The sequence below is a fragment of the Pimephales promelas genome, chromosome 17 (assembly GCF_988280905.1).
Source record: "Pimephales promelas chromosome 17, fPimPro1.hap1.1, whole genome shotgun sequence".
In the NCBI taxonomy this organism is placed as follows: Eukaryota; Metazoa; Chordata; class Actinopteri; order Cypriniformes; family Leuciscidae; genus Pimephales; species Pimephales promelas.
The window spans coordinates 21,596,205-21,624,143 of record NC_142785.1 but is presented as its reverse complement, the minus strand read 5'-3'; the positions used below and the strand labels follow the sequence as shown (position 1 = coordinate 21,624,143).

Here is a 27,939-nt window from a genome sequence, read left to right as displayed (position 1 = left end):
CAAATCTTACAGCCATCTATTTGGATTTACACCCTGACACAGCTTTAAAGTGACATTACGTCAGACTTAGCCACTATGGCTCCTTGTTGTTTATTAGTCGCTTCCCACTAGCTCAATATCCATGGTGCTCTATGAGTGGACGTCCACAGGGTGGAAAAATGTGTTACCCTAAGAAGAGGCTATATTCGCCATGTGAATCATGGGGGGTTGGCATCCGGGGGTGTCCCCTTACACGCCATTTAGGGGGCTGAGGGCTTGAGTATTATTGCTTTCTGCAGAGAGGATCTATTCTTAGGCTGTCTGTCAAGGCCATCCGAGCAGGCAAGAACTCTCCTCCTTCTGCTTTTAAGACTTTTTTGACTTATTTTGTCAGTGTAAACAGGGGTGGGATTGAACTATTTGTTATTTTTTTTTAAAAGTCTGATTCCTTCTGTGGTATGTTTTTGAGGTGTATTGATAGTGCAGATATATTTTCTCACGTGCGATGGTCGTATACTGGCATAAGGTAATACAGCTTTTTTTCACTCTATTGCATTTCCTGTCTGTTGTTGTTGTGTTTCAGAGGCTCCTCGGTGCCTGCCCGTACCCGGGTGTTTGGTCATCCCGACTACAGGGAGAAGAATTGAAAGGAAAGAAAGGACTTTACTGATCTGTGAAGAAGCTTTTCGCTTTAAATTCTCTACGAAATGAGCAATTACACAGTAACCCTGTCAGGACCTGCACCATGGGGCTTCAGGCTGCAGGGAGGCAAAGACTTCAATATGTCCCTGACCATATCCCGGGTGAGACAACAGTTGTAGAAAAAAAAAACTGTTATGCTTTATTTAAACAAATTCCTGCTTTGACAAACAAAAAAGCTCAAATCAGAGATAATTTAAATTCGCTAAAACAATGAAAATTGCATTAATGTTGGCATTATGTAACAACTGGTTATCGTCCAAGCCAAAGCTGGCATTCTCTAACCAGCAATTTTGGCCCTTTGGCTTGAGAGCAGAGAGTGGTGTGGAAAAACAGTTAACAGTGGAAAAAACTATGAATAGCGTTAGATGAGGCAAGCCTTGATAAAATAAATCTGTGCATGAGAGGTTAAAAGTGAAAGTTGAGAAGCCTGGATGTACAGTACGCTACTTGTCTAGTTGAATCATATACACAACCGCTAATGCTAATTCGCCTAAAAAACATGCTGGCTATCTGTTTATAACATTGATTTTACATGTGATTAGATCAATGTTTATAACCATGTATAGCCCCAGAAGAAAAGTATAATTAAAGGGGTAGTTGACCAAAATATATATATTTTTACTCACCCTATGTCTTTCCAAACCTCTGTGGTTTTCTACATTTTTTTGGAACACAAAAGAAGATATTTTGCAAAATATTAGGTGTTGTTTTGGACCCCATTGTCATTCATTGTATGGGTGATAGGCCATGGTATTTCAAATTATCTCATGATGGGTTTTTCAAAATATCTGCCTTTATATTCTGCAGATGAAAGGATTGATATGAGGGTGAATAATGACAGAATTTTCCTATTTGGGTAAAATATCCTTTTAAGTGTAAAATAATTTGCTTTTTGAGTGTCCCTCTGTACCATCTGTCATTTATACTAAGCAGGAGTTGACGTCATGTTTCGTGGAAAGACGCGCAGGTTAATTCTCATTTTAGCTCCTTAGATTTTAAAGAAACAACACTGTTTTCCTAGAAGTCATTTCTTGATGGTAAGTTGTTTTCCATCTATCATTTCCTGCAACACGACTTCTATGAAAAGAACAATTGACGGCACTAAACAAAGAAGCAAAGGGATCGTCCCACCCTTCCAAATTGATCGATGAGGTTTGCTATTGAAAAAATAGCAACACTTAACATTAAAATTAAACTAAGCAAAACACTGAATTGTTAATACAACACAACGAACATTCTTCTGTCTATTTACCAAGAGTGCCCATCCCTAGAAGTTGCCGTGCCTTGTCCAAAGGTTTAGAGAGATTATTTTGTCCTAACAGAGGATGAGGTGATTTTATTTCAGCCCATTCTCACTCCCAAGGCGTCACCTAACTGACTAGAATTTGGACATGCTTCAATATCTGACGCTTTAGGCGCCCTTTAGCGTCAGTTAGATGACGCCCTAGGATCGCGTGTACCCTACCCCCACCCCATACCTAAACCTAACCGCGTCCTCTAACACAGGGGTTCTCAACTCCAGTCCTCGCGACCCACTGCTCTGCATATTGTGTATGTCTCCCTTACTTAACACACCTGATTCAGATCCTCAGCTCGTTAAGATAGACTCTACGGCTATCCTAACAAGCTGAGGATCTGAATCAGGTGTGTTAAATAAGGGAGACATACACAATATGCAGAGCAGTGGGTCGCGAGGACTGGAGTTGAGAACCCCTGCTCTAACAGACGCTTTCCTTTAGCGTCAGTTAGATGACGCCGTAGGATCGCGTCATGTAAGTGACGCTAAAGGGCGCCTAAAACGTCAAATATTGAAGCATGGTCAAAGGTGACGCCTTGGGGTGATAATGCGTTGTTTATTTCTGGCAAGAAATAGCTTTCTCTGTTTTAGCAGGGTTGGGAGTAATGAACAGTGGAAAAGCGGCTGGTTGAAGCTGGCATGAAGAAGACTCGCATTCGCAAGATAGATGTAGGCCTATGCGCATTAGGCTATTCATTCTGTGTTTTCTTTCTAAACAGTTAGGCTATGTTTAGGTGGTATTTTTCTTGTTTTCATCACGCAATCATGTTTTTGATGTGGTGACGCATTCATATAACGTAGGCTAAAGGCTGATCTATACTTCTGCATCGGACCTACGGCGGAACCTCTTCGGTATAGACTTCACACGGCCTACGGCGTAGCTACATCAGAAGTAAAAATTGGGCTTAAGGATGGCGGCGGCGCTGACAGTAATTAAAGCACCTAAAAGCTGTCACAAAGAACCGGCAAAAGCAATGATTATGAATATGTCAAGGAGACATTTTAATTGTTTATTAATAAAGATGAAGTTGACGATGCTGACTCGCGATTTTCGCAGTAGGCTACTGTGCCAGAGAGAAATGCACATTTCATTTCATAAGCAGAGAGCAGTCTGTTATCTTTCGTTTTGAATTGTTCTGTTTACGAGTAGAAATTTCAATATAGATATATTTTTCAGGTCTGTGGAGTAGGCTATATTTGCTGAGTTTTGGTAAATATGAAGAGTTCAGATGCAAAAGCCTCTAAGTGCCATTTTTTCTTCTAGAATGATAATTTTTATCAAGCTTGTATATTTAAGTTCAGTAATTTCACTTAAATTACAAGTGAAAAATTAAGATAAAAGTAATTAAAATTAAGATAAAATTAATACAAAACTAAATTATTTAAAGAAAGGATTTGTGTCTTCTGTCTGAGGTCTCTGTAAAAGTTTTAAAGCAGTCTTTTAGTGCCGCTTCAGAGCGGTCGCGTCCGTAATGGAGAAATCTCACATCAAGATTGTTTTTTACTCATAAATGCGCAGTGTAATTTACAGAATTACAAAAAAATATATTTTGCCTCTAAAAGTTAAAGATTTTTTTGTTATGCATGAATGCGTGTCTATTTCCTTAATATTAAATATAAAACGCATTTGTAGACTGATATTTTCTAATGTCTGGACTCCTTTAAGGGAGTAGCCTATATGGATAAACAGACGTTTCAATATAGCTAACTGGTATTAAATGCATTTTCTGAGAATTTATATTTCAAGTTTTGACTGCAAATGTCATGTCCATAACGCTGGAATTCCCCAATTTGAAATAATTTATCCTCATCTAGTTTTGTGGTGTAGGTCTACCTATTTTATATGTTAAGTTCAAATAATACTATTAGTAATTTAAAGGTGTGGTAGCATTGGATCTGGATGGTAAAGATAACGCTGGGAGTTGGAAGGGGTTTGTCCCGATTCTGCAGGTTTGTGGGTCTGGGTGTCGCGAATCGCGATTTCGGTTTCATGTCACATATCGTTACAGCCCGAATGTTAAGTTCTACTTCTGTATAGTTATTTTGGTGAACGTAACTCAAAAGTAATACAGGAGTAATGTAACGCATTACAATTCTGAGACAGTAATATTGTAAGGTAATGAATTACTTTTAAATAGCAGTACTAACAAGTAATGTATAATGTATTACAGTTTGGATAACTTGCACAACACTGACAATCAGTCACAGGGGGTTCGGCCCAGTTTGTTTGTTTCACTCCCTTCTTGACACTTGATTGGCCTTCACTTCAATAAGAGGAGATTCATTACCTCTGTTTGTCAAGGTTGTGGTAGGTCTGACTCCTCATACATTGGCCCCGTCTGCAAGTAATTACAGACAGGACCATAATACCAAGTAAACATTGTTCAGATTTCATTACTTTTCTAATCAGCATTGTCGGTGGCTCGCGTTTTGATGGTGTATTCAGTGTCAAGTCGTCCATCTGGAAATGATTGTCTCTCCTGACCCAGCTGTCACTGAACATGGCAGTTAATTGAAATGTGGAAAGTATATGTGTTTGGATCAGGTCTCAGATGATTGATGGACATTTAACTGCCAGAGGTGTTTATGCATTTCACAATCAAATCTTCCCACATTGTAATAAGAGATTAGCCTCTATCTATCCTAAAGCACGGTAGACAATCTATTACATTGAATCTTTATCCTGGTCCCAAGGCTCATAGAGCTGCTGTCTTCCACAAAGCAACCCAGTAATTGCTTTTACTGCTTTTGTAATACTTGTTGATTTTCTGTAGTCTTTTTAGACAACGTGTAAAGAGACGTTATATGAAGCTGTGACATTTATAGACATTGAAGTAGTTGATGATCTAATTTAATACTTTGATTCAGTAAATTATTGCAATCTCATATTTTGTCCTCATACTTGAAAAAAAAAAAAATCCCCAGGATGTGTGATATTGTCAACAAAGGAGCCGACAAACCGCTCATGCTGTACGGGAGAGTCATTTACAGCAGCTGTTGACAAATGGATTTAGTTCTGAGATGCAACCTTTTGAAATATCAAATCACAGACATTCTTCAATTGTCACTTTTTGCTTTTCATGCAAGCATTGATCCAACTTTAATTAAGGTATCCTGCCCTTAGTGTTACAGACATGGATAAACGACAACACTAATATGAAGACCATGCTAAGTGAGTGACAGTAAAATATGAGGTTGTTAATATGGGCGTATTTGTCTATGTGTGGGGGTTGATTTTAATGTGTGGATAGGTGGGTAGAGCTGCCTTATCATTTTCTAATGAAACATTTTAGGCTGATTTTTAATAAAAAAAAAATATTATAAATAATAATAATTCACTTACATCACCGTCTATTTGGTATTTACCATTTATCTACTTTTCCTACTTTGTAACAGTATATAAAAAGCTCTGTGGCAACTAATGATAGCACTGACGACCTGCGGGTTTAATGTCTGACTTATGGTCACTGATTTTAGCTTAGCACTGAAGGTCAGACCAGCAGAAATACATGTGAGGGCTATAAATGTGAAAAGCACAGAGACAATAGACACATGAGGTCATCATGAATTTAAATATTGATTGGGGAGAGTTGCATGAAGAAACTTAACCAGATGTGAGCCAGTTCCCTTTAAAACTGTTGCAAATATATGGGAGACTGGGGCTAGCTGTCACATTTATTACTTCGTTGACTTTTTATTATGGTAAGTTTATTGTACAAATTTAAATGGCTTATTTAGTATCAATTGAATAATACTATTATGAGGTACATAGAAAATACATATTCCGATTCAGAAGATTTCCAAAAGAAATTCTAACCAATAAATTTCATAAAATTACAATATTTGAAACGTGACTACATGCCCTGACTGATATCTATGAAAAGGTTTTCCTAAGAACAGAGTTCAAATCCTTTCATTATAGTTTTTCTGAATTAGAAATATTTTCATTTTAATTATTCTTGTCAACCAAAGCACTGCATAAAAAAATGCAAAGCTGAAACAAGGAACCACAATTGCAGCAACACGCTCATAGCTTTAACTTTAGTCAATTCTGATTAGAGCACACACAAAGTCAACTTGATAATGATGGATTTAAAATGGAGAGATTATGTCAGTGGCTTTGTAAGTGCTCAACAGCTTTGTGAAGCGGCACTGCTGAATTTCCATCATTGTTGCGCATGATGTGGAAGTCCAGCTTTACAAAGTGCCAATATTAAATTCTGTGAAGCACTTCATAAAGTCCATGACAAAGACAGTCTATGGAGTCATTTAAGATGTAAAATATAAAGTAATTTGACTGCAGATGAATCCTAAAGATGCTATCATCCTTAGTGATGTAGGCCTACCCAATGTATTTCTCTTCATTCTGTTGTCCTTTCATTCTCACATTATGTCTCCTTTGTATTGCAAACGTATAGAACTCATAATAAGTCTATTCAATTTCACTTTGGCAATTGCTTTGTTAGCTCTTTAAGGTCTCTGACCCTGACTGTTCAGTGCTGTATGACGTCAGGCTACATTATGCTGAGGTCAAGGCCTTCTCGACATAAAGGTGGACAGGGTCAGGGCCTGTCCACCTTTATATATATATATATATATATATATATATATATATATATATATATATATGTGTGTGTGTGTGCGTGTGTGTGTATGTATGCATGTGTGCTGGAACTTAGCAACAAAAATGGAAAAGAATATTCTCAGCAGCCTTCAGAGCCTTGCAAATACCCACAGGTATCACAGATAGTACAGATCATCACCCCAACCTTTGCTTTTAGTCAGAACAGTCCAGGAAGTGGAAAAAGACCATTAAATTTGGCATTTACCAAGGGCTGCCTCATAAATCACAATGCCAACAACGGCAGGCCTCCCTTTCAAAACTAAACAGGTTCTTCTGGCAGACTTCTACTATCACAGATTAAACAGATGTTATCACCTATACATACTGAAATACCATTATAGAGTTGCCATCTGGACTAGATTTTTAGATCCAATGTTATCATATGGATTTTAGGGGGTCATTGGATTTACTGTCTGTTGTGGTTAGAGTGGCTTAACATCTTAAATTAAACGAACAGCTTTATTTTTGTATTTCTTTTGTGTCTGTTAATTATGCAGACAAAATTGACCTGTGAGTGGACAGTGATTTTTGTTATTCTTGAAGTGGTTTAAAACGCCCTAAATAAGCTGAATATGGAGTTATGACTAATGAAATTTTTGTTTCTAAGAAGTGTTTTTTTTAGAGTAATTCATTAAAAGTTTCAGTAGGGCTCTGTCAAGACCGGTGGCTTTAGTTAAAGCATGGCGATAGAGATGCAAGAGAAACACGCAGGAGATCACGATCACAAAGGGAAAGATAATAACACAGCCACATAATACGACACAGAACAATGAAAGGGCTTAAGTACACAGGGAGTAATCAACGTAACAGCAAACTGTTGTGGAATTCAAATCAGCAACCAAGGTAACTAACAATGAGGGGGGAACACTGGCAAAACAGGAACAGGGAAAACGAAACCAAAACACACAGACAGGGCTTAGATTAAGATTTTACTTGAGTTTAATTAGGATGTTTAAGTAGATTTTATAAACCTGCCTTAGATATATTGATATGTCAATGCAATGCGCTTTCAGTTAAGACCGCTCAAACATGTATTTTAGTCTATGACTATAGGCTTAAGCCTTGCCTGTAATCAAGACACTAAACTGATTAAAGTACAATCCTGAAAAGTTTTTCAAATGATTAGTTGTATTCAGTATTTGCAGTTTCTCACTGTTCAACCCTGAAAATGAATTATTATGGATTTCAAAGGTTATATTTGTTTTAAAAAAAATGTAATATGCTAAAACATCTTTTCCTGGCTCTCAGAAACTCTGATTCTTTGTCAAATCAGCCCCCTCTGTATGCATGTTTTTTTCAAGTCTTTCACCACACAATTACATGATTGAAGTGTCGGTCAAGCAGCAGTCTGTTGGGCAAAGTAAAATGTGAATTTAAAGAAGGGGGATGATTTTTTTTTGTTATTTTATTTTTTTTATCTAGCAGCTCTATGATTGAAGTGTTGGTCAAGAATCAGTCTTCACCCAAAAATGTAAATGTTGTCATTAATTACTCTCCCTCATGTTGTTCCAAACCCGTCAGACTTTCGTTCATCTTCAGAACACATGAAGATTTTTTTGGGTGGAATCTGAGAGCTTTCTGCCCCTCCATTGGCAGTGACGCTTTGATGCTTCAAAAAGTTCATAAAGAGATTGTAAAAAACAAAAAAAATGTTAAACATATTGAATTTAGGCTTTTATTCACATATAGCCTAAACATTAGTCAATGCACACATCAGTTGTGGTAAATGGGAGCTCAATGTTATGCAGCATGTTTGAGCTTCTGTACACACGCATCAAGCAGGTACGGTTGAGCTTCTGTTTATGTTCACTGATCAATGTATATATTGAATAAAAGCCTAAAATCAATCCGTTCATCATATAAAGCGATTGTGTCTCTTTAGAGAATTATACTAAACCACTCAATTCATATGGATTAGTTTTACAATCTCTCTTTTTTTTTTTAACTTTGTGTCAATTGAGGGACAGAAAGCCCTCAGATTTCATCAAAAAGATCTTCATTTGTGATCCGAAGATGAACGGATGTCTGACGGGTTTGGAACAACATGAAGGTGAGTAATTGATGACAGAATTTTCACGAAGGGGGATGGAGAGTTTTTTTTTTTTTTTTAATCTAGCTTGTAGCATCCTGACCAGTGATGCATGCAGTGGGATTTAATGACATAATAGTCAAGGAGAAATATGTCTCTCAACAGTAAAGTCAGGGAAATACAAGCAATCAAATACAAGCGTAAAAATGCAGTGTGTGAACGCCAAATGAATGTGAACTTTTTCCCATTTATTATTAAATTATATACTAGCCTAATATTTCTCATTTCCTTGCCCATTCTGAGTTAAGAGCAAAATTATGTCCCAGACCTTTTCTAACTAACCTATAAATAAATAAAAAATGTTTATTACAGATTCCAGTTATTTTAATCACATGATCAAGTGCTCCTCGTGCACCTTCAGAAATTTTAAGTTGCTTGGCTGGTTGGTATTTACTACATTACATAAAGGAGAGCTCTCTCAAAAACATGTACATGTGTGCGAGTTGAGTAATGGCAGCAGGTGGGACAGAAGGGTTGGTGGCAGGGCCCCAGAATACAGGGTCAAATTGAGGGAGGCAGGGGTGTCAACAACAACCTTTATTTTTAACATTTTAATGAGGTACCTGAAAGAATAGCCACTGACTTCTTTCAAATATGGGATTTCAATCTTCTCCCCCTTGGTTTCTGTTCCAGTGCACTGCTTTTTAAATGTTTTTCCTCCTTTTTTTAAACTGCAGTTAAATCCAGTTTAGTTTGATTGACGAGCAGTGTTCCAATAGTGCCTATTTATACTTAGTCTTTCTGCTATGTTAAATTTACATTTATTCATTTAGCTAACGCTTTTATCCAAAGCGACTTACAATTGTTATATATGTCAGAGGTTGCACCCCTCTGCAGCAACTAGGTGTTAAGTGTCTTGCTCAGGGACACATTGGTGTCTCACAGTGGATTCGAACCCGGGTATCTCACACCAAAGGCATGTGTCTTATCCACTGCACCATAACCACCCTGTGTTGGGCCATTGTTATGATGACAGATCACTGATTCAATCAAAACAATGAATCATTCAGAAACTAAACATTATGAGTAAGTAATATCAGTCTATATCCAATATAATCACAATACATTTCTTTTAAGTTTGAAGGCAGATTTTTGCTACTAAGTAAAAGTTGTAAACTAGACAGTTTAAGTGCTTTTATCATCAGAACATGACAAACACTTGCCAAAGAGGTGAACATTTCGCAAATTAATATGACATGTTTTGTCTCTTTGAAATGTATCTTGAGTTGAATGGCAGTAGTTTGAGTTGGGATGCAGACTGAAATTTATGTTCCTTAACAAACACAGTAACATCTGTAAAACTGTACAAGCACGTTTTTATAGGATAACATTTAAAGTGTACAATTTGGTCTTCCATAGTATTCAGATCATGTTTAATGTTATTTCTATTTGTTGTGAAACAAAACGATATCTTAACTTTTAGTATAATGCACAAAAGCGACTGACATTGCGATATTGAGAGAAGCGAGTAAATCAGCTCACTCTAGTTCACTCTGCGGTGCATTTATAGCCATGCTGATGTTAACTGTTCACTCTGGTGCGTGGTTTAAACAAGCATATCTGTTTCATTCCACCTTGGGCGTGCTTGCTGTTTTTATTGTTTCTTATACGCAACAGTCAGAAATGCCGTTTATCAGTGCAATAGTGTGAAACATTCATGATAAGGATTATTAGTTTAGCCTATAAATATTATAGTGAACACTTATCGAACTTCTGTCATAATTTTTTGAGGAAAAGAGCACGATAATAATCATTATTGTTTGTAATAATCATCATTGCCCATTCCTGCACTTGAGTGCCACTTTTTAGGACCCATACTAAAATCAAAACTTAGCCGACTTAACATGTTTAGAACTGTCTACCACGCAAGATAAACTGGAAATTAAGTGTAAAAGAGAATTTTCCAAATCCATTTGTCTGAAGGAGCAAGGAGTTATTGTAATTATTTAGTGCATATAGCGTGTGTCAGCTTTATCGCAAAAGGGATCATTACTCATATCAAAGCTTTTTAGTATGGAGAATGGTGTGGCCATGGCCAAAATGCTGAAACAGTCATGTGGTTTTCAGGTAAACAAATCCTGATTTGTGGCTTAAAAATTAATCAAGCTACGTATCAATGTTTTTATGTGAAATTTCTTGTTTTTGTTTTGTTTAGAATTTTTTTTTTTTTTTTTTTTACAAATATTCTGAGCTTTGGTGTCGAACACAACATCATATAACTTCTATGGCCCATGACGTTTATTAAGATGTATGTAGATACAAAAGCTAAGCTGCAAATGGATTCTCTATAAGGAGACATTGTTTGTGTCACCATGCACTTTCTGCTCAGAATCAGCTGATGCACTTGACAGTGACAAATTATTAATTAAATGCGATCGATGTACCATGCAAATGGACATGCTGTAGCAAGCAAAATGTGTGAGAATGAATTTGATGGTAATTGTGATTAAAGAAAAAAGATTTCTATAGTCATGAGAATTTTACATTGGATTTTTGTATGTGTATAAAGTTCAATCTGTGGATTAATTTGTAATTATTTAATTAATGTCTGGTGTCTTTCCACAGATTACACCAGGGAGCAAGGCAGCAAACGGAAACCTCAATCAGGGTGACATCATTACTGCAATAGATGGAGTTAGCACTGAAGGCATGACCCATCTGGATGCCCAAAACAAGATAAAGGCAGCCACCACAAAACTCACCCTCACCATGCAGAGGTAAACCTCAACAGTGATGTGTTCAGAGGACAACTTAAACACCTTTTGATTCTTTTCATGTTCCTGAACTTATTTTATTTCCTCCAAACTAAACATCTCGTGTTAGTTGACTTTTACCCTGTTCCCTGAAAAAGCGTGAACGAGATGCTGCGTGATCACTGCTATGGGGAAGAACGTCTTTGTTGTGAACACGTGCGGGAAAAACGCCAAAGATTTTGACTTAAATAACCTCTGATGATGATGTTATGCTTCTCAAACTGTATTCTTTCTTTATGGTTCTCAAGACCCAAAGAGTTATGTTTGGCAGTAGCTTCCAGGCTGCCAACTTCTCTGAAAAAGGTTTTAATTTTGATGCAACGTCGAGTGACACAATGTCTTGTTGATGGGGGAATGTAAAATCTTTAATGTCATGGAAAACAGCACGAGTCAACTGAACATTTAACATTTCATTGGAAACTGCCTTTGCCCCCTGAAACACCGAAGGTGGCAGGGGTGGAACAGTGGTTTGAGGGTGTCGGGAAGAAACTCGTTTTTGCCACGTCCTGGGCGCAAAGGCCAGGACGTGCAAAGGATCTCAGGTCCAGCTTTATTTTTGATGGTGGAGCATGGCGAGCCGCTACTCGCCATACTGTTTCTGAGCTTCTCGTATCTGAGGAGCTGGACCTGGTTGGGTCTGGGTGGCTAAAAAAAAAGCCCTGACCCTTGGGCATGGCGAGGGAGGTACTTATCAAAAGCGTCCTTGTGCATTTTAGCCTCCCGGAATCTACTGATGACAGTATTGACTGAGTTCATAAATAGACTACAAGGCGACCCGGGGTCATCAAGGAGAAAAATGTTATCTCTCGCCTCGATGCCATTGAGGTTCAGCCACAGATGTCTCCCCTTAGCAACCTTAGCACTCATAGAAATGTAATGATACCCTGTTAGGGGAGAGATAGCCCGCGAGCTTATGTTCATCCTGCATCATCGGACCATGTGCCTTTGCACCAGTGACGACGTTGCAGGCAAAAAGACGTGGGAAGAATAGGGCTTATTCCAAAATGTAGTTAGCTCATCATGTAAATCTGAAAAGAAGACGGAGGAATCGCCTCTCTGATGCCTCCTCCTGGCGCCCAAACCGAAATCTGTCGCCTCGCATTCCGATGACGTCATCGTCAGAGGTTATCTAAGCCAAATTCTATGGCGTGTTTGGCACACGTGTTCACGACCAGTCGAATGAAGATGTTCTTCCCCATAGTGCTGTTTGCACAGCATTGAGTGTAGCTTTTGAAAGGGAACTCCCTCTTAAAGTCCCCCTGCATGTAGTCAATCATTTTAGCACTTAAAATCATCTTTAATCCCCAAAATGACATATTTAAATATTTGTTTCCTTCTTGCCTTAAAACAGCTTGAATGTAACTCCAAACCTTTGCTTCATTTAGTATATGCGGTTCTAGAAAATTAGCCCTGCCTCCACTCACTTTAAGTTTTAGGAAGAAAATACTCAGCAATGATGTTGACATGACTTTGCACATGGTTTGTCTTAAAGCATATTAAAAACACCACATAGACATATAAACAACATTAACAACTTGATTCCACCACAGGGGGTCTTTGAGGCCTGTTCGCACCACTATATTAGCAACCACACTGATGCACAATTACATGCTGTTTATAATAATACCGTGATTCAGTTTTGTCGTCAAGCTCTTTAAAGCAGAATGTTTTCTGATTGGCTGCCCATGTTTTTATCATTAATCAGTTGGAAAAATATTGTATAAGTGATTTCAATGATATGTTCCTCTCTGCCGTTATTATAGTGAAGACAATATCGTTGCTATTATAGTAATTGTCCTTGGAATGAACAGGCCTTTAGTCTTTCCATCTGACGAATTCCCATTACGGTATGTTTGTTGGTGAATGGGTTTTCTCAAGAGGGCATCAACAATGCATCACATTTACTTTGGGATCAGTCAACTCTGGCAAATAAACGTCCCCTGCAAACATCTCGTTCATAATGAATATAATCAGTTGAGCTGACACAAACTACAAGTGTAGCTTACCATACAAATATACAGACAGGACAATAGAATTAAAAAATGTGCTTGTGATAAATCACCTGGGTCTTATGGAGCCCTTCAGGTTGCCAGAATGCATAAATTAAAGGCATTGCTGTTTAAGAGGTAGGGGATTTATACATTTGGAAGGCTTTCCATCTTTTTAATAAAATTTATTAATTTAGTACAGAGTACCCCAAAGCCTATATCTGAAAGAAGATTGAGTCCTTTCATGCGGTCGCCTACACTACAGCAATGTGAGGAAATGTTACTTACAAAGATACCTTGGCTACCCTGTGACATTTCTTAATGCTATAGCTCTAGTGTTCACTTTTTCTCCATCTTTCAGCTGTGAGATCTTCAGAAACTCGATTCTCCTTATTTGTTGACAGCCTATACATTTATTTGGTTAGGGGAGGTTGAAAGTTGCTTTCAAATGCATTGAGATATTAGATATTAGTATTGTATACAGATTTATGTAATTTTGCACCATATGTCCTTGCTCCTTTCTAATTAAAAATATCTCAGGAAGAATGACAGGGTGCACATGTTATGTTCCCTGGACGTCAAACATTCTCATGCATAGTGATTTGTGAAAATCTGGAACGTGACATGATTTCTGTTCCTGACCACATTGATTATAGCCCTCGTGTCTCTGATTTAAGGATTTAAGGTCTTTGAGAGATAGTTGTGAAGTGATGTGCTGCTCAATGTGATTTATGATCAAATAAGAGTGTTGTTTTTTTTCTTTTACATTTCTGCTCGAAATTGGGAAATCATTCTAATGCTAAAGAAACAGCAGTGCTCAAGAATCATCTGTTTCTATATAATCAATGTTGAAACAGCTCCTTAATTCTTTTTTAATTCTTTGTTAATTCTTAAAACCCTTTTTTTCAGTATTCTTTTATGAACTAAGTTTAAAATAACAGTAGGCCTATATGTTTGTAACAATGTACCCCAAATTCAGGTAAGAGACATAATAGCTTTTATAGGAGTAAAATATTAAATCGGTGTTTAAATCTTTTGTCCAAATCTTCTTAAATATAGTTCTGACTCCCTAAAGTATAAGTAAAATGACAATGAAAGGCTGATGTTTTGTATTATTGACCTTTGCTTTTGAATTCTGTTCTCTTCCAGGTCGAGACGTCCTGCTCCTGTACCCACAGCCACTCCAAGAATGGACTCACCCATGCCAGTTATCCCTCACCAGAAGGTAAAGTCTAGTTCTATCCGCCTGAAATGTCCCTCTTTACTGATTAGTTTGTGTCTGATAAGTGTACCAGTTCGGTGTAAAATACAACCTTTTTTTGGAGGGGGCAACAACATTATTTTAGGGAACTCAATGATCGTTTTTGGTTATAAGCGAGCCATTTTTTATAATCCTCATAGTCATGGGAGTTTCCATGCCATATTTACATTTTATATTTAGCCTACTTTTATTTATTTAGCAGACACTTTTATCCAAACCCAAATTCATCTAAAAAAAAAAAAATTATATAAGAGAATGTGTTGTATTACTGGATCAAGCGATACTCTCTCTCTCTCTCTCTCTCTCTCTCTCTCTCTCTCTCTCTCTATATATATATATATATATATATATATATATATATATGTACATTTACTGTGTAAGATTAAACTGAGAAGGGTCATAGCACTTGGATATTGTCGTCCTAGCCATATCATAGAGAGGGGGGAAAAGAGGAGGGACAAACATTCTCTGTTGAGCTGACACTTAACTCCCTCTACAGGCATTTGTTGGTCAAGCAAGAATAACCACATCATATGAAATCCTCATTAGTTTCCCCACTGGTCCAATTTTCATTTGCATTATTGTCGCTAGATGAATTTTGTTTGATGTTTTTGTGAGCTTCTTCATGCTTCATTTGCCTCTTTCCTAAACATCTCTTTTTTCAATACCTTGCCATTCTGGGCTAATGGTTCATTTGTTGGTCTGATCTAATGGTTTATTTTATGCTAAGGAAACCACGGACACTGATGAAGGAGAAGACGATGGGAAATTTGTCAAAAAATATGGCATCCTCTTGGCCAAAAAACCTTCCAAAAAGTCTCTCATCCCAAACACTGAGAAGCAACCTCAGGAGAATGTAATTCATTCTCCTGCTAAAAGCCCTGTCCCTACTTATTTGTCGTTCGGCCAAGGGGCAAAAAGCACCCCAAACCGAAGGGGACAGTATAATTCTCCCATAGGCCTGTATTCAGCAGAAACTTTAAGGGAAATGGTCATGCAACAAGACAGAAAAAATGACCTACAGTTGTTGGGGTAGGTAACATAATAGCTAACCCACAAATCTGTATCTACTTGAGCAATTCCACCAAATCTGCTTTAACAAACTAGATGCTACTCACTTATCACTGACGGGTCACAGAGGCTAGCCTCACCTGTATCCCGGCAGTATTTTAACAAAACTGTGGCAAAGAGTACTCAGAACATTCCGTCCTTATCTTTGCACATTCTGCTCTGCATGCAGTGGATCAGCTGGGAATGTGCTTGGCAGCAGAGGGACCAGTGGTCCATCAGGCACACCTGATTCCCGGCCTGCAACACGAGCAGGGCCTGGCCGAGTCGAATCTGTATCCAAGAAAGTTAGCTGTTTCCAAATGACAAGATACAACGGTTATTTTAGTCGTGTCAGAACTACATCTCCTGCGATTATTGACTAGGTTGGCTTATAAATGATGCCAACATTATTAAAAATGGGCCTTTCACCTTCTTTTATTATGTTGGCGTCATTTATTAGCTTCCCAAGTCTCCTATATCTTCTCTGTCCAATGTGAGCAAATTCCCACAGGCCCCAAGAAATGAGCCGAAATTCAACATGGGTGCAAATGTGTTTGGCTCTTTTAATATGCTAAATGTCACACCTCCTGTAACAGTATATCCCAAATGAAGTCCTATACCGAAATGATGCCGTCACGCATCGTCTATTTGCAGCTCATAGGAACAGAATTCCCGCTATGCAACATCACGTGCGCAGCTGAGCAGAGCATGTGTGTCCATTGACTGTTCATTTGGTTACTCGAGTGGTCTGATACTGTACGCTACACTCTAAACATTCATTCTTTCAAAACATTCAGTTTTGACTTGACTTTTATTTGAATATTTTCAGTAGTAATTTAAAAGTTTCCGGAACTTTGTGCTTTTGTCTTAATATTTCTATTAAACTTTGATTTTTTTTTTTTTAGTTTTATAGTAATTTTTTTGTTAGTTGCCAAGGCAATTATTTCAATTTTTCATGTAGCCTACATTTTTTTAAGCTTAAAGGGGCTATTTGTAAGAATTCTCATGTATTAAACGCTTTTTTATGGGCAATGTGTGAACACTAGCCTAGAAATCTAGACGCACCCTAGCGGCAGCAAAAATTATTTTGCAGCAAAGTTAACATCTTGATGTAGGTCTGGCATGCCAGGCTATGTGAACACAGCTTTTGGTGTAAAATAAAACACGAGACCTTCCCTGACTTCCTAGGTTGTCTTTAATTTTTATGTGAAGGACTTAGGTCTTTTTTGCCGGGGAAATCAAAAGGATGATGTTTATCTTCCATATGATGATACATGTAATGAAAGCTTATACAATGTGAAAGGATAATGCCGAAAAGAGCTATCCTGTTATGTGTGGTATAGAAATTAATTCAAAACACATAGCCAGATCTATAGGTACAGTCTATAGTCTCAAATAAACTTTATAATTAAACTATCATAATATATCATCATTTATTTGAATAAGCTATTCTACATAATGCCAGTGAATTGCAGAGCTGGTGCAAATCAACATCGCTATGATCAGATGCTTTCTTAACTGCGGCTTTCTCACCGCTGTCGTTTTTGATGTATGTTTACATATTTATCTAAACGTTGTTCTCAGCACTGTGGACGGCATAGGGATGTTTTTTTTTTCTTTTTCTTTTTAAAGTATATCGCTGCAAATGTATTTTCCAATTTCTTTTTATTTCTGAGGAACTAACAAAAAAGAACTATGACGTGATTGGGGTTCAGTCTCTTCTACGTTATGTGTGCGCGAGTGCGAGCACGAGCAATAAGTTGCTGGCTGCAGTTCACTTAACGGCCACTGGTGTCGCTAATAACAAGGGTTTGAATTCTACATATGACCCCTTTAAGTTTTTCATCTAATATTTCAGCCCGTTCTCATCCCAATGCGTCATAACGCTTTTGCCAATGCGTAGACATCCAACGCACATGGTACCCTTTAGAATCAATATGAGATGCAGATATATATGGGGCAGAAGGCGCCTCCTAGTGGTCTAACCCTAACCCTACCCCAGTGCGTTGGATGTCTTTGCATTGGCAAAAGATTCGTATATGACGCCTTGGGATGAGAATGCATTGAATATTTATAATTTATTTTATTTAAACTTTAATTCAATGAATAAAAGCTACTTTTAATAGTTTTATAACAACTCTGGATGGGTTATTTTGTTGAATGAGAGGATGAGATTTGTTTAGCTTTAGTGTTCTGTGTTTGCCCTGCTGCTGCCAAACTCCTGTTGCAGTCAATCAATCTGTTAAACCAGAATGTCATCGTTATGGGAAATGTGACCAGTAATAACTATCATCTACATCATAGCAAAACATTTTACAAGAAATCTGAATATGACTGTTATCATTTACTTACCCACAGGTCATTCCAAACCTGTATGCTTTTCTTTCTTCTGCAGAACACAAAAGAAGATATTTTAAAGAATGTTGAAGAACTTTTTTTTGTCCAAACAATGAATGTCAGGGATATTTGGACCTGTTCATTATTAGTTTAACTTTCATGGACTTTTAGTTTGTATTCACTGTGTTCGTTTCCCACCACGCATTTGTTTCCATGGACACTAACCATTCATCATATTTAACTTTGTCCTTGTTCACTCTTCAATGGTCAGTTATTATTTGTGTTAGTGCACACTGTTATGCCCATTGCCTTCTAGTTTAATAAAACCTTGTTTATGTTTTATAATCCTGTCATCCATCTTCCCTTTCTTCAGACCATCTGGTGACAGTGAAAGTCTTTATTATTTTTAGTTATTTCATTTTTAACTATCACCAATATATTCAAATATATTCAGATGTAAGGTGCAAGTTTTTTAGGCAAAGTGAAGCAGTTTGCATTCTCAATTTACATGTACGTAGATCCATTATCATGCAACACACTGCAAATCAAGGCTAACACTGCCTCTTTTGTCTTTCTTTATTCTTTTCTTTTTTTTGTCTATATTCCTCTATGTCATCCCAGGTCATTGCCAACACAGCTGCCAAGTCAGTAACAGAGTTTGAATACAAAATCCCAAGAGTTGTGTGTGAATCTGTGTGCCCTAAAGCATGGCCACATACTATGGCTGTGGTTTGCATGCTTATCAACTCCTGAATGTTCAAAAGCTATTTTGAACAATTTGACATTTCAGACATGATGAAATGTGAAATACTTTTGAGTGAAATATTTAAACTTGATAGATCAATAGTTGGGGTTTGGTTAAAGTTGTATTGGTCAATGCATCTTTGCATGATGTTTTAAAATATCCTAATGGGAACTATTGCATGCCATGTCTTTTATATTTTGTTTTGAAAGCCCAGATACATTTATTATACAGGATATGGTATTTTATAAAACATGAAATTAACAGCTGGTGTAAACAATTCAAACTAGGTTGAAAACTGTATTGTAAAACTCAATGCTGATTAATGATACAGATGTGTTAAGTGAGGTAAGTCAAGCATAAATTGTTCTCACTGTCTCTCTCTGTTTTCACTCATATTTCTGGCTCCTCATAATGATCCACTCTCCTCTGCATGATCGCACCCTGGGCACTCCCTCACCTGAACTCTTACAGCCAAGAATATGTTCCCAGCTTCAACCCCATTGCACTGAAAGACTCAGCTTTGTCTACTCACAAGCCTATTGAGGTGAAGGGTCCTGGTGGGAAGGCTACTATCATCCATGCCCAGTACAACACTCCTATTAGTATGTACTCTCAGGATGCTATCATGGATGCCATTGCTGGTCAGGCCCAAGCCAGAGGAAATGAAATGAGGTAGGTCTCTTGTCATATATAGCAACTTTACATTTTACTACATTGATGCTTAACCCTAAAACCGTATTCTGGACAAATGTGGGAAAAATAGTTTTGGTTTATTTTTAAAAAAAATACTTCCCTTGATCTGAGCGGTACAAGACTTGGCTACTTTTCCTAAGTTTGCCTCCTGAACACAGACAATTTTTTTGACTCAATTCTACAATGTTAAGTAGGTGAAAAAAAGTCCTTAATCTTGTATTTGGGTCAAAAATGGGCACCCATAGAAATGAATGGTTAAAACTGTCATTTAGAGCATTCTAAAATGAGACACCAGGTGACAGCAAAGTCACTTCATCTTTAGGTTTTAGCTCTAAGAACTTATTGGAATGACATTTTAATGTAGTTAAAAATTAAAAAAAAAAAAAATAAAACCTAAAAATAAGCATAATTTACATAGAAAATATGGTACTTTTTGAAGTAAATAAATTCAAAATTACCCCCCAAATTACAAAAAAACACCATAAATGGATAGAAAAAACTTTATCGAAGACAGTGATAGAACATTTATAATAAATAAAAATTAGGATCACACCTGAGTCCTCTGTGCCCACATTTGTCCACAATTACAGGATTAAGGGCTACAGTTTAAAGTGAATACTGTTTGAGGGCTACGAAAGTGATACAGAGGTGCCTAAATGAACATTTAAGCCACACTATATGAATTTCATTGCATTAGAAACGATAAAAAAAACTGTGAAGCAATTGTATTTTTAAAGGAATAGTTCACATATAATGGAAATTCTGTTATTTGCTAACTTTTGGACACAATTTTCAACAATGAAAGTGAATGACAACTTGATAGTTTTTATATATTTAGCAATGTTCTGTTCAGTATCAAATCGATCTTTTCCATGAATTGGTCAATCCAGTACACAAAAATTGGTCTAGGATGCGTTTTTCCCCAAAGTGCCATGAGCCTAAATATATCATTTGATCATTGGTGGTTTTTACGTCCTACTAAGTGCACAATGCTTTTGAGGAATGCTCATCTAAGCGATTTATTCATGGTCCGGTTCCCAAAGTTGAATGGCCCATTTTTTAATGGCCCACTCCTTAATGAGAGGTGTGGTATAATATTCAAGAACTTAAACTTAAAGGACGCCTCCATAGAGGGCTACTATGGTAACAATATTGTAGCCCATCATTTTTGTAGTTAGCATCACCCTAGATCCCTCAACAAAAACTCAGTTGAATTTTTCCATTGGCTTTTGGATTATTGCCAAACATAAGCTCTGTGACCTACACTCATGCTAGCTTCGAAATCACTACCATCAAGCTACCGACAAATCTTTCAACCTAAAATTTTGGGTTAGAAGAGTTTGCAATAGTGGGATTATAAACGCAAGGATAAGCACAGACATGGGGACTTGTGACTTGGTGACTTGGACTCGAGTCGACTCGAGTCGCTATTTTTATGACTTGTGACTTGACTTGACAAAAAATAAAATACTTGAGACTTGACTCGGACTTGGGAGTTAAAGACTCGGGACTTGACTTGACTTGAGACACGATGACTTGAATGACTTGAGTGTTAATCACATCATGTTTTCAGTTTGAATATAAAATATATAAATTATGTAAAAAAAAATAAAGTTGATCCAGCTGGAGCGCAGGCTGAGAATAGCGCTGTCATGACTGGATCACGAGATCATTAGTCATGCCCTCTCATACCTACCTTACGCACACCACGCCCACTTACATCAGATCACATCAACATGTCAGCCGGAGGGATACCGAGGGTCGTTGCTTTCGCTTCAAGAATTTCTCAAAACAAGATGGCAAAAGAATAGCGCTTTGCAAGACATGCAACGTTAAGATCGCGGACAGCCAGACGACAACCTCCAATTTCGTCCGTCATTTGAAGAGCCATTCTGCCCAGTAAGTGCTTGTCAATTTGTTAATGTTATCTGGTTAGCTCGTTCGTAGTTAGCTAGCTAATGTAAGTTAAAGGAGAACTCCGGCGCAAAATTACACATTTCCTAGTCAACCATTATCTGAGATTTGTTTTCATGATTGCCGAATGTAAATAGTTTTATCTATAAAAACAGTTTAGCCTATAACGCTAGTATATAAGTTAGGGCATAGAGTAATGACAAATAAAAATCGCTTGTTATTACCACAAGGCTCAAAATAGCCCCACACTAACATAATAAGTGTCCCTACATTCAAAACGAAGCATTGAGAACTTTGTCAGTGTCCATACAGTTTAATAAGAAGATATTTTATACACACAGTCAACTTCGCGAATACAGGAAGAAGCTCAGGGAGTTCAGTTTTCCTGTAGGAACCCCTAGCAATACTGCCCTACAAAGGCAAAGCGCAGTAACTACACATTTGGTCAAAAATGAGTTAAGACTTGTAATGGGCTTTATGACATGTGTTCTGTCTTGTGAAAAAATATCTGGGTTAAATTATGTCCCATTTCGGAGAGGCATTACCACATAATCTACCCATAACATGTTTTACTGGCTGGTATAAAAACTTTAAAGACCTTTTTCTCTCTGTTTCTTTGTTTGTGTAGTTAGTTACTGCACTTTGTCTTTGTAGCAACCAATAACGTTCCGGAGGGAGGATTTCTACAACTTGCTTGAACAGTTCCATTTTATTCTGAACACAAATTTTAAACACACACCAGTCAACAATAAATCAGGTTTATATTAATATATTTTCTTAAATGCATTTTAAATAATAAAAATAAACTAAAAATTTATTTTTATCAAACTTGACTGGGTGTAATTACTGGGAGTACGTGAGTAATGTCTAATGCTTTTTGAAAACTTAAGGCTTTTTTCATAAAACAAGTCAGGACATCATCTAATTTTTGTATACATTTTTATTTCTTTAAATTAGTAAGCTAGTAAATTAATGCGTCATTGTACCCAAATGCACTTCCGAATGCGCCTCTGTCCATTTCAAACCAAACTGATGCCCATAGATGCACGTTTAGAAGAGTTTCAATTGCATGGGAGGGAGTAGCCAGCTAGCTCTCTGTTTTTTTTGAACATCAACATAAGTGATGTTACCCCGCCATTGCTGATACATTTAAAACATTTAAAACATTTCAAATTGCTGAAAATTTAAAACATTTCAAACACACTATTGGCAGAAGTGAAAAATAAATAATTGTATTAAGTTACAATTTTGTTTGATTCCATGATGTATTTTACTGAACATGAGTATTTACAATGCAAATCCAAATTATTGTAATTTACTGGCAAATACTTATCTTGTCTTTTCACTTTATTAAGATCAGATTCTGCATGTAAAATTACAATAATAAGGTGACTTGACTTGCACTTGACTTGACCTACTACAAGACTTGACTTGACTTGACTTGACATAGCCTGTGACTTGACTTGACTTGACTTGCCCCCCCAAAAAATACTTGGGACTTACTTGAGACTTGACGGTTAAGACTTGAGACTTACTTGAGACTTGCACATGTGTGACTTGGTCCCATCTCTGGATAAGCAGACTAGCGTGTAGATAAGTTTACCTGTCTGCCGCAATGATGTTTAATGTCCCAGACCATAGTCCCATTTAGCCACAAGAAAGCTAAAACCATCGGGAAAAAAATCACAAGAGGGTATTACTGATTTATTTTATTGCAGAATGTGAAAAAATCTTGATGTTTAACCAAAAACCCATTCAAAAACCCAATTGATTCAGGACGATGGAACACGAAGTTTTAAAATTCTAATTCATTTTATGGTTTTGTTTTGGCTTACAAAGTATGTCATCCCTGCTGCACGCTTAAAATAAGAAAGAATATTCTTGCAATTTGTTATGAGATGTTAGTAAAAGTTAATGTATTTCCCTTTATTTCGCATCTTTAATTTGATTAGCGTCTATAAAACTTGCTTTAGTCTGCAGTGTTTATAAGAGCTCAGTACTGGTCATCTGGGCTGATTTCAGACTTCCACAAGGTCATGTATATCAACCTCATCTGTACTTTTCCTTCCTCTTCTGCTTGTAATTATGTCACTCCATCCACAACCAATCACCCGACCATACCTCATCACTTATCCTCGCTTCACCCCTCCACCATTCCCCTCCCTCCATGTGACACGACTCTGTCTCGCTCCCTCCCATCCCGGTTCATCATGTGATTGACAGTGGTGATGACGCCGCTGGATCTCCCCTGGCGTAAGTAGCCAACAGTCTATTCAGATCCATCACAGCTGCATTGACTCATCTCACATTATATTCTCTGTTAAAGGCCGATTGCATAAACACTGAAGTGGACTTTTTTGGTAATTTTTCAATTACCATGTTACACTGTTGGGAATATGTAAGTAAAGTAAATGGAGCTCAATAAAGAAAAATCAATAATCTTGTATTAAAAACGAATTAAGACAAAACCTAAAAGCAATGTTCTGAGTATATCTGCCGTAACATCAAGAATTGCATAACATCTAACATTTTAATTTACCTTCTCCTAATATGGGAACTCTGCATAGGTTTTATCCCAACTCATTCTTGAGTCACTTCCTCCATCACAGATCTCGCACGGAGATGGAACTGTAGTTAAAATGCACATCTTGACAAGAAGCATAATGTAAAAAAGTTTGCCAGCAAATACTGCCCTTTTATTATGATTATTGGATCTGCAATTATGTATTTATTTGATGTTTCCAAATTCAGAGAACACAGATGAACAACTGATCTTGTTGTTTTCCTCTTTTTCTCTCTGTTTGGGAGTAGCACACTTCCTATTAAAGACCCTCTGGTGGACAGTGCTTCTCCAGTCTACCAGGCCGTGATCAAACCTGACGATAAGGATCCGGAGATGTCTGAGTGGGCCCGTCGTGCCGCCAACCTGCAGTCCAAGTCCTTCCGAATGCTTGCTCATATCACAGGGACAGAGTATTGTGAGTACAGCCTTTTATAATCACATCACTGTGTGGACTGGAAATTGGTTTGAACTGAAAGGGCTGGCGTGCTTTAGAGATGCACTGACATAAGATGACAGCTAGTGTTTATGTGATAAAAATCTGTAAAGGATGTCTCAATTTTTATTTTTTTATGTCACAGTGCAAGATCCAGATGAAGAGGCTCTTAGAAAATCAAGGTAATTCATAATTACCGTAATTTTGTCTTCTTTTTTGTTGTTGTTGTTGCGGTAGCTCTGTATTTCTATGAAGAGTAATTAGCTGGTGAAGACGTGGATTTGCTTGTTGTGGAAAAGGTTATCATGAGCTTTGTAATGTTTAAAAACATGTCATACCAAATGTCAGTAGACAGGGATGATTTTAAAATAGCGGTTCATTAATTAATCCTTACGATCTTATTAAGGAAATAGGCTACTTAAAGAATATACTTAAAGGGATAGTTCACTTTGAAATGAATTTTTGGTATATTTTAGCTTACCTCAAGGGCATCCAAGATGTAGGTGTCTTTGTTTCCGTCAATTTTGATATTTTTAGGTTTAACCGTTCTCGTCTATCAGTCATATAATGCAGGTCTATGGTAACCACCTCAAAGAGCATGCACAGGGAAGTCCAAATTAAACATGTTTTAATGACTCGTAAATGTAAGTACACATTGATGGACACGAAGCGAGCGGTTTGTGTGAGAGAACGAACAGTATTTATATCGTTTTTACCTCTTGTTACCACAGCCACAAAGTGCCCACTCTCTCAGATCACTTGGACGTGGCTGTGGTAACAAGAGGTAAAAACGATATAAATACTGTTCGTTCTCTCACACAAACCGCTAGTTTCGTGTCGTAGGCCATTAATGTGTACTTACATTTACGAGTCACTTCTCTATGCATGCTCTTTGAGGTGGTGACCATAGACCTGCATTATATGACTGATAGACAATAACGGTTTGACCTAAAAATATCAAAATTGAACGCCTACATCTTGGATGTCCTTGAGGTAAGATAAAACATATCAAAAATTAATTTTAAAGTGAACTCCCTTTAAGTGTTAAGTAAATGTAATGTTTTCGGACACTTCATTTCTTATGATATTTACAAATAAATGAAAATATATTATACTTCAAATTTACATTGTGTTACAAATATTTATGTCATAATTAGTATTTCAGTACAATAAACATTTAGATTTTAGTTTTTCAAAGAAAGTGTTTTATTTCTCATATCTTTTCTCAGATAACTGGTATGAATCTCAGACAGCTTGGTGAAATAGTTTGCCAGGTCTTCTTAGGTAAATGGAAAAACTACTTAAAGAAGTTGTTCTCACGCAATACATGGGGATGAAGAAAGATCTTTCTGAAGATGAAAGGCACGAAATTGTGCAATGTCTTGCAAAAGACATAAAAATAACTAATATTCTGTGAAAACTGAATGGAGATTTTGGAGTGAGCACAGGAGAACTTGGTCAGGGAAAGTTTATGTCAGGCAAATTAATTATATTAAAAGGGCAGTATAAAATATAAATATTTTTTACACTGTTGATCAGCAAGCAGGTATTTTTAAAGTGTCTCTGCTTGTGTCTCTGGAGTCCCAATAATCTCTCCATGCAGACTGGCAGTTGTGCATAAAGTTGCATTCAGCCATCCCTTCCCAAAGCTCACAAAGAGAAACGTGAGCTTTTTATAAAGATATACTTTTTTTAAAGCTTTACTTTTAATGCAATTCATTTGAAAATATATCAAATATTAGTTAGTTTTCATGCATTTTGCAAGACATTGCACAATTTCATGCTTTTCATCTTCAGAAAGATTTTTCTTCCTCCCTGTATTGCGAGAGAACTGCGACTTGCTTAATAATGTAATTTATTTAGGTTTTCCATTGACTTAAGTAGGCAAACTATTTCACAAACCTGTCTGAGATTAATACCTAAAAAGACATGAGAAATAAAACAAGCAAACTTTGAAAAACTAAAATCTGAATGTTTAAGATTTACTGAAATCCTACTAATATGCCACTTGCGTAATAATTTTGAACACTGTCCAGATGCAATTTCATCACCTTGAAAGTGCTTTTTAACACACATAGGACTTACATACAAACTTCTATGTTATTTCATAATTATTTCTGTAGTCTTTCTGTTGAAAAGGGTACTGCCAAATGTGCTGACAAGCATTTCTGCTAACTAAAAATATACTTTAATGTAATTTCTTTTGAAATCTGTATGTCATGTTAAAATATATTTAAAAATATAAGATAAAATAAAAGTTTCAGTTTAGCTTATTTAAAATATATTAAATGTAAACCCAATAATAAATAACAAATTAAAGTTAAACTAATAGTCAAGTACTTTACATGTATACATTGACACAAATTTTATGGTTGGACCATATAAAGCCGTTTTGTCGAGGTATAATTTTTTTTTACAGGGAGAAATTTGAATCAGAGGTAAAAGGCCCACGATTTGCCAAACTGAAAAACTGGCACCACGGCCTATCTGCACAGATCCTTAACATCCAGGGGTAAACGCCTCCTGATGTTGCTGGATAGAAGTTGAAGCAACAATCAACAAAGAAACCAGAAGACTTTGTAAAGTGAGGGTGCAATAGATATAGAATTGTAGTCTAGTGACTGGAATGTGAGTTAGAGTTATAAACTAGCCTATAAGGGAACACACAAAGCTCTTGTGTTGTGTTTGATGTTCATGTTTGTGTGTTTCATGTAACTTTCAGTAACTGAAACATATGCAAATCAGTTGTCATTTTCTTTTTCATTTATGTTTCTCTTTTTTCTCTTTTGGCTGCTCTGTTTATCCTAAATTATTGCTGAATAACGAATTGCTGATGTAAAAAGACTAACCCTGAGAGAAATTATAAAATAATGTAGGCCTACCACATCCACTGCAATACTCCACAGCACATATTGTAATGCAAACCAAAATGTACTATTGTTAATGTGAATAAACCATTATTACTTTGAAAACAAATAAACAAAGGTTACAGTGTGACATGTCGTTTACAGTCTTCTAATGATTGGATTAACTATTTTTGGTGTTCTAAATTCTTTGTAAGGTAAATCGTAATAAATTACCACACATAAATATAATTATAGAAATTATAAAACCATATGTAGCCTACTGTGATTGATTGAGGTTGATTGTGCAAAGAAGGTAAGGGTCCATAACATAGTCTTATTTTTTTAAATAAATTAATAGAAGAATGCATTAAATGATCAAAAGTGACAGTATATTTCAAATAAATGGTACTCTTTTGAACTCTCAAGGAATCCTGAAAATATAAATAGAACGGTTACACAATATTAGGCAACATTACTGTCAACATTGATAATAGGAAAAGACTGGAGTAATGGAAAATTCAGTTTGCCATCACAGAAATAAATCATATTTTAAAATATATTCAAATAGGGGGGGAAAAGTTATTTTAATTGTAACAAAATTATTATGTAAAGAATTATGTAAAGAATTAACAGAATGCAGCCTTGGCGAGTATAAGATAATTATT

General features: G+C 36.7%; 1 protein-coding gene across 3 annotated transcripts; it reads left to right on the top strand.

Moving 5' to 3' along the window:
• The first annotated feature begins 367 nt into the window (after positions 1–367).
• On the top strand, positions 368–27,408 carry ldb3b (LIM domain binding 3b). Of its 3 annotated transcripts, XM_039664813.2 has the most exons (9): positions 529–782; positions 11,257–11,408; positions 14,582–14,657; positions 18,702–18,724; positions 19,297–19,497; positions 23,656–23,685; positions 24,244–24,410; positions 24,574–24,610; positions 26,848–27,408. In XM_039664813.2, the coding sequence occupies exons 1-9, from the start codon at positions 687–689 to the stop codon at positions 26,942–26,944; spliced, it is 879 nt and encodes a 292-aa protein (XP_039520747.1). In that variant the 5' UTR covers positions 529–686; the 3' UTR covers positions 26,945–27,408. The 3 variants fall into 3 exon arrangements, with proteins under 3 accessions (XP_088978278.1, XP_039520747.1, XP_088978277.1); XM_089122151.1 differs by lacking the exon at positions 23,656–23,685; XM_089122152.1 differs by lacking the exons at positions 18,702–18,724; positions 19,297–19,497; positions 23,656–23,685 and adding an exon at positions 15,424–15,725 and having other exon boundaries at positions 368–782.
• The last annotated feature ends 531 nt before the right edge of the window (positions 27,409–27,939 follow it).

What these genes read in the sequence shown, in the direction of transcription:
- ldb3b (XM_089122152.1), top strand. Translation starts at nt 687, where the DNA reads ATGAGCAATTACACAGTAACCCTGTCAGGACCTGCACCATGGGGCTTC. An exon ending in CTCACCCTCACCATGCAGAG is followed by an intron (nt 11,409 to 14,581) that starts GTAAACCTCAAC and finishes GTTCTCTTCCAG; the next exon opens with GTCGAGACGTCCTGCTCCTG. An exon ending in TATCACAGGGACAGAGTATT is followed by an intron (nt 24,411 to 24,573) that starts GTGAGTACAGCC and finishes TTTATGTCACAG; the next exon opens with TGCAAGATCCAGATGAAGAG.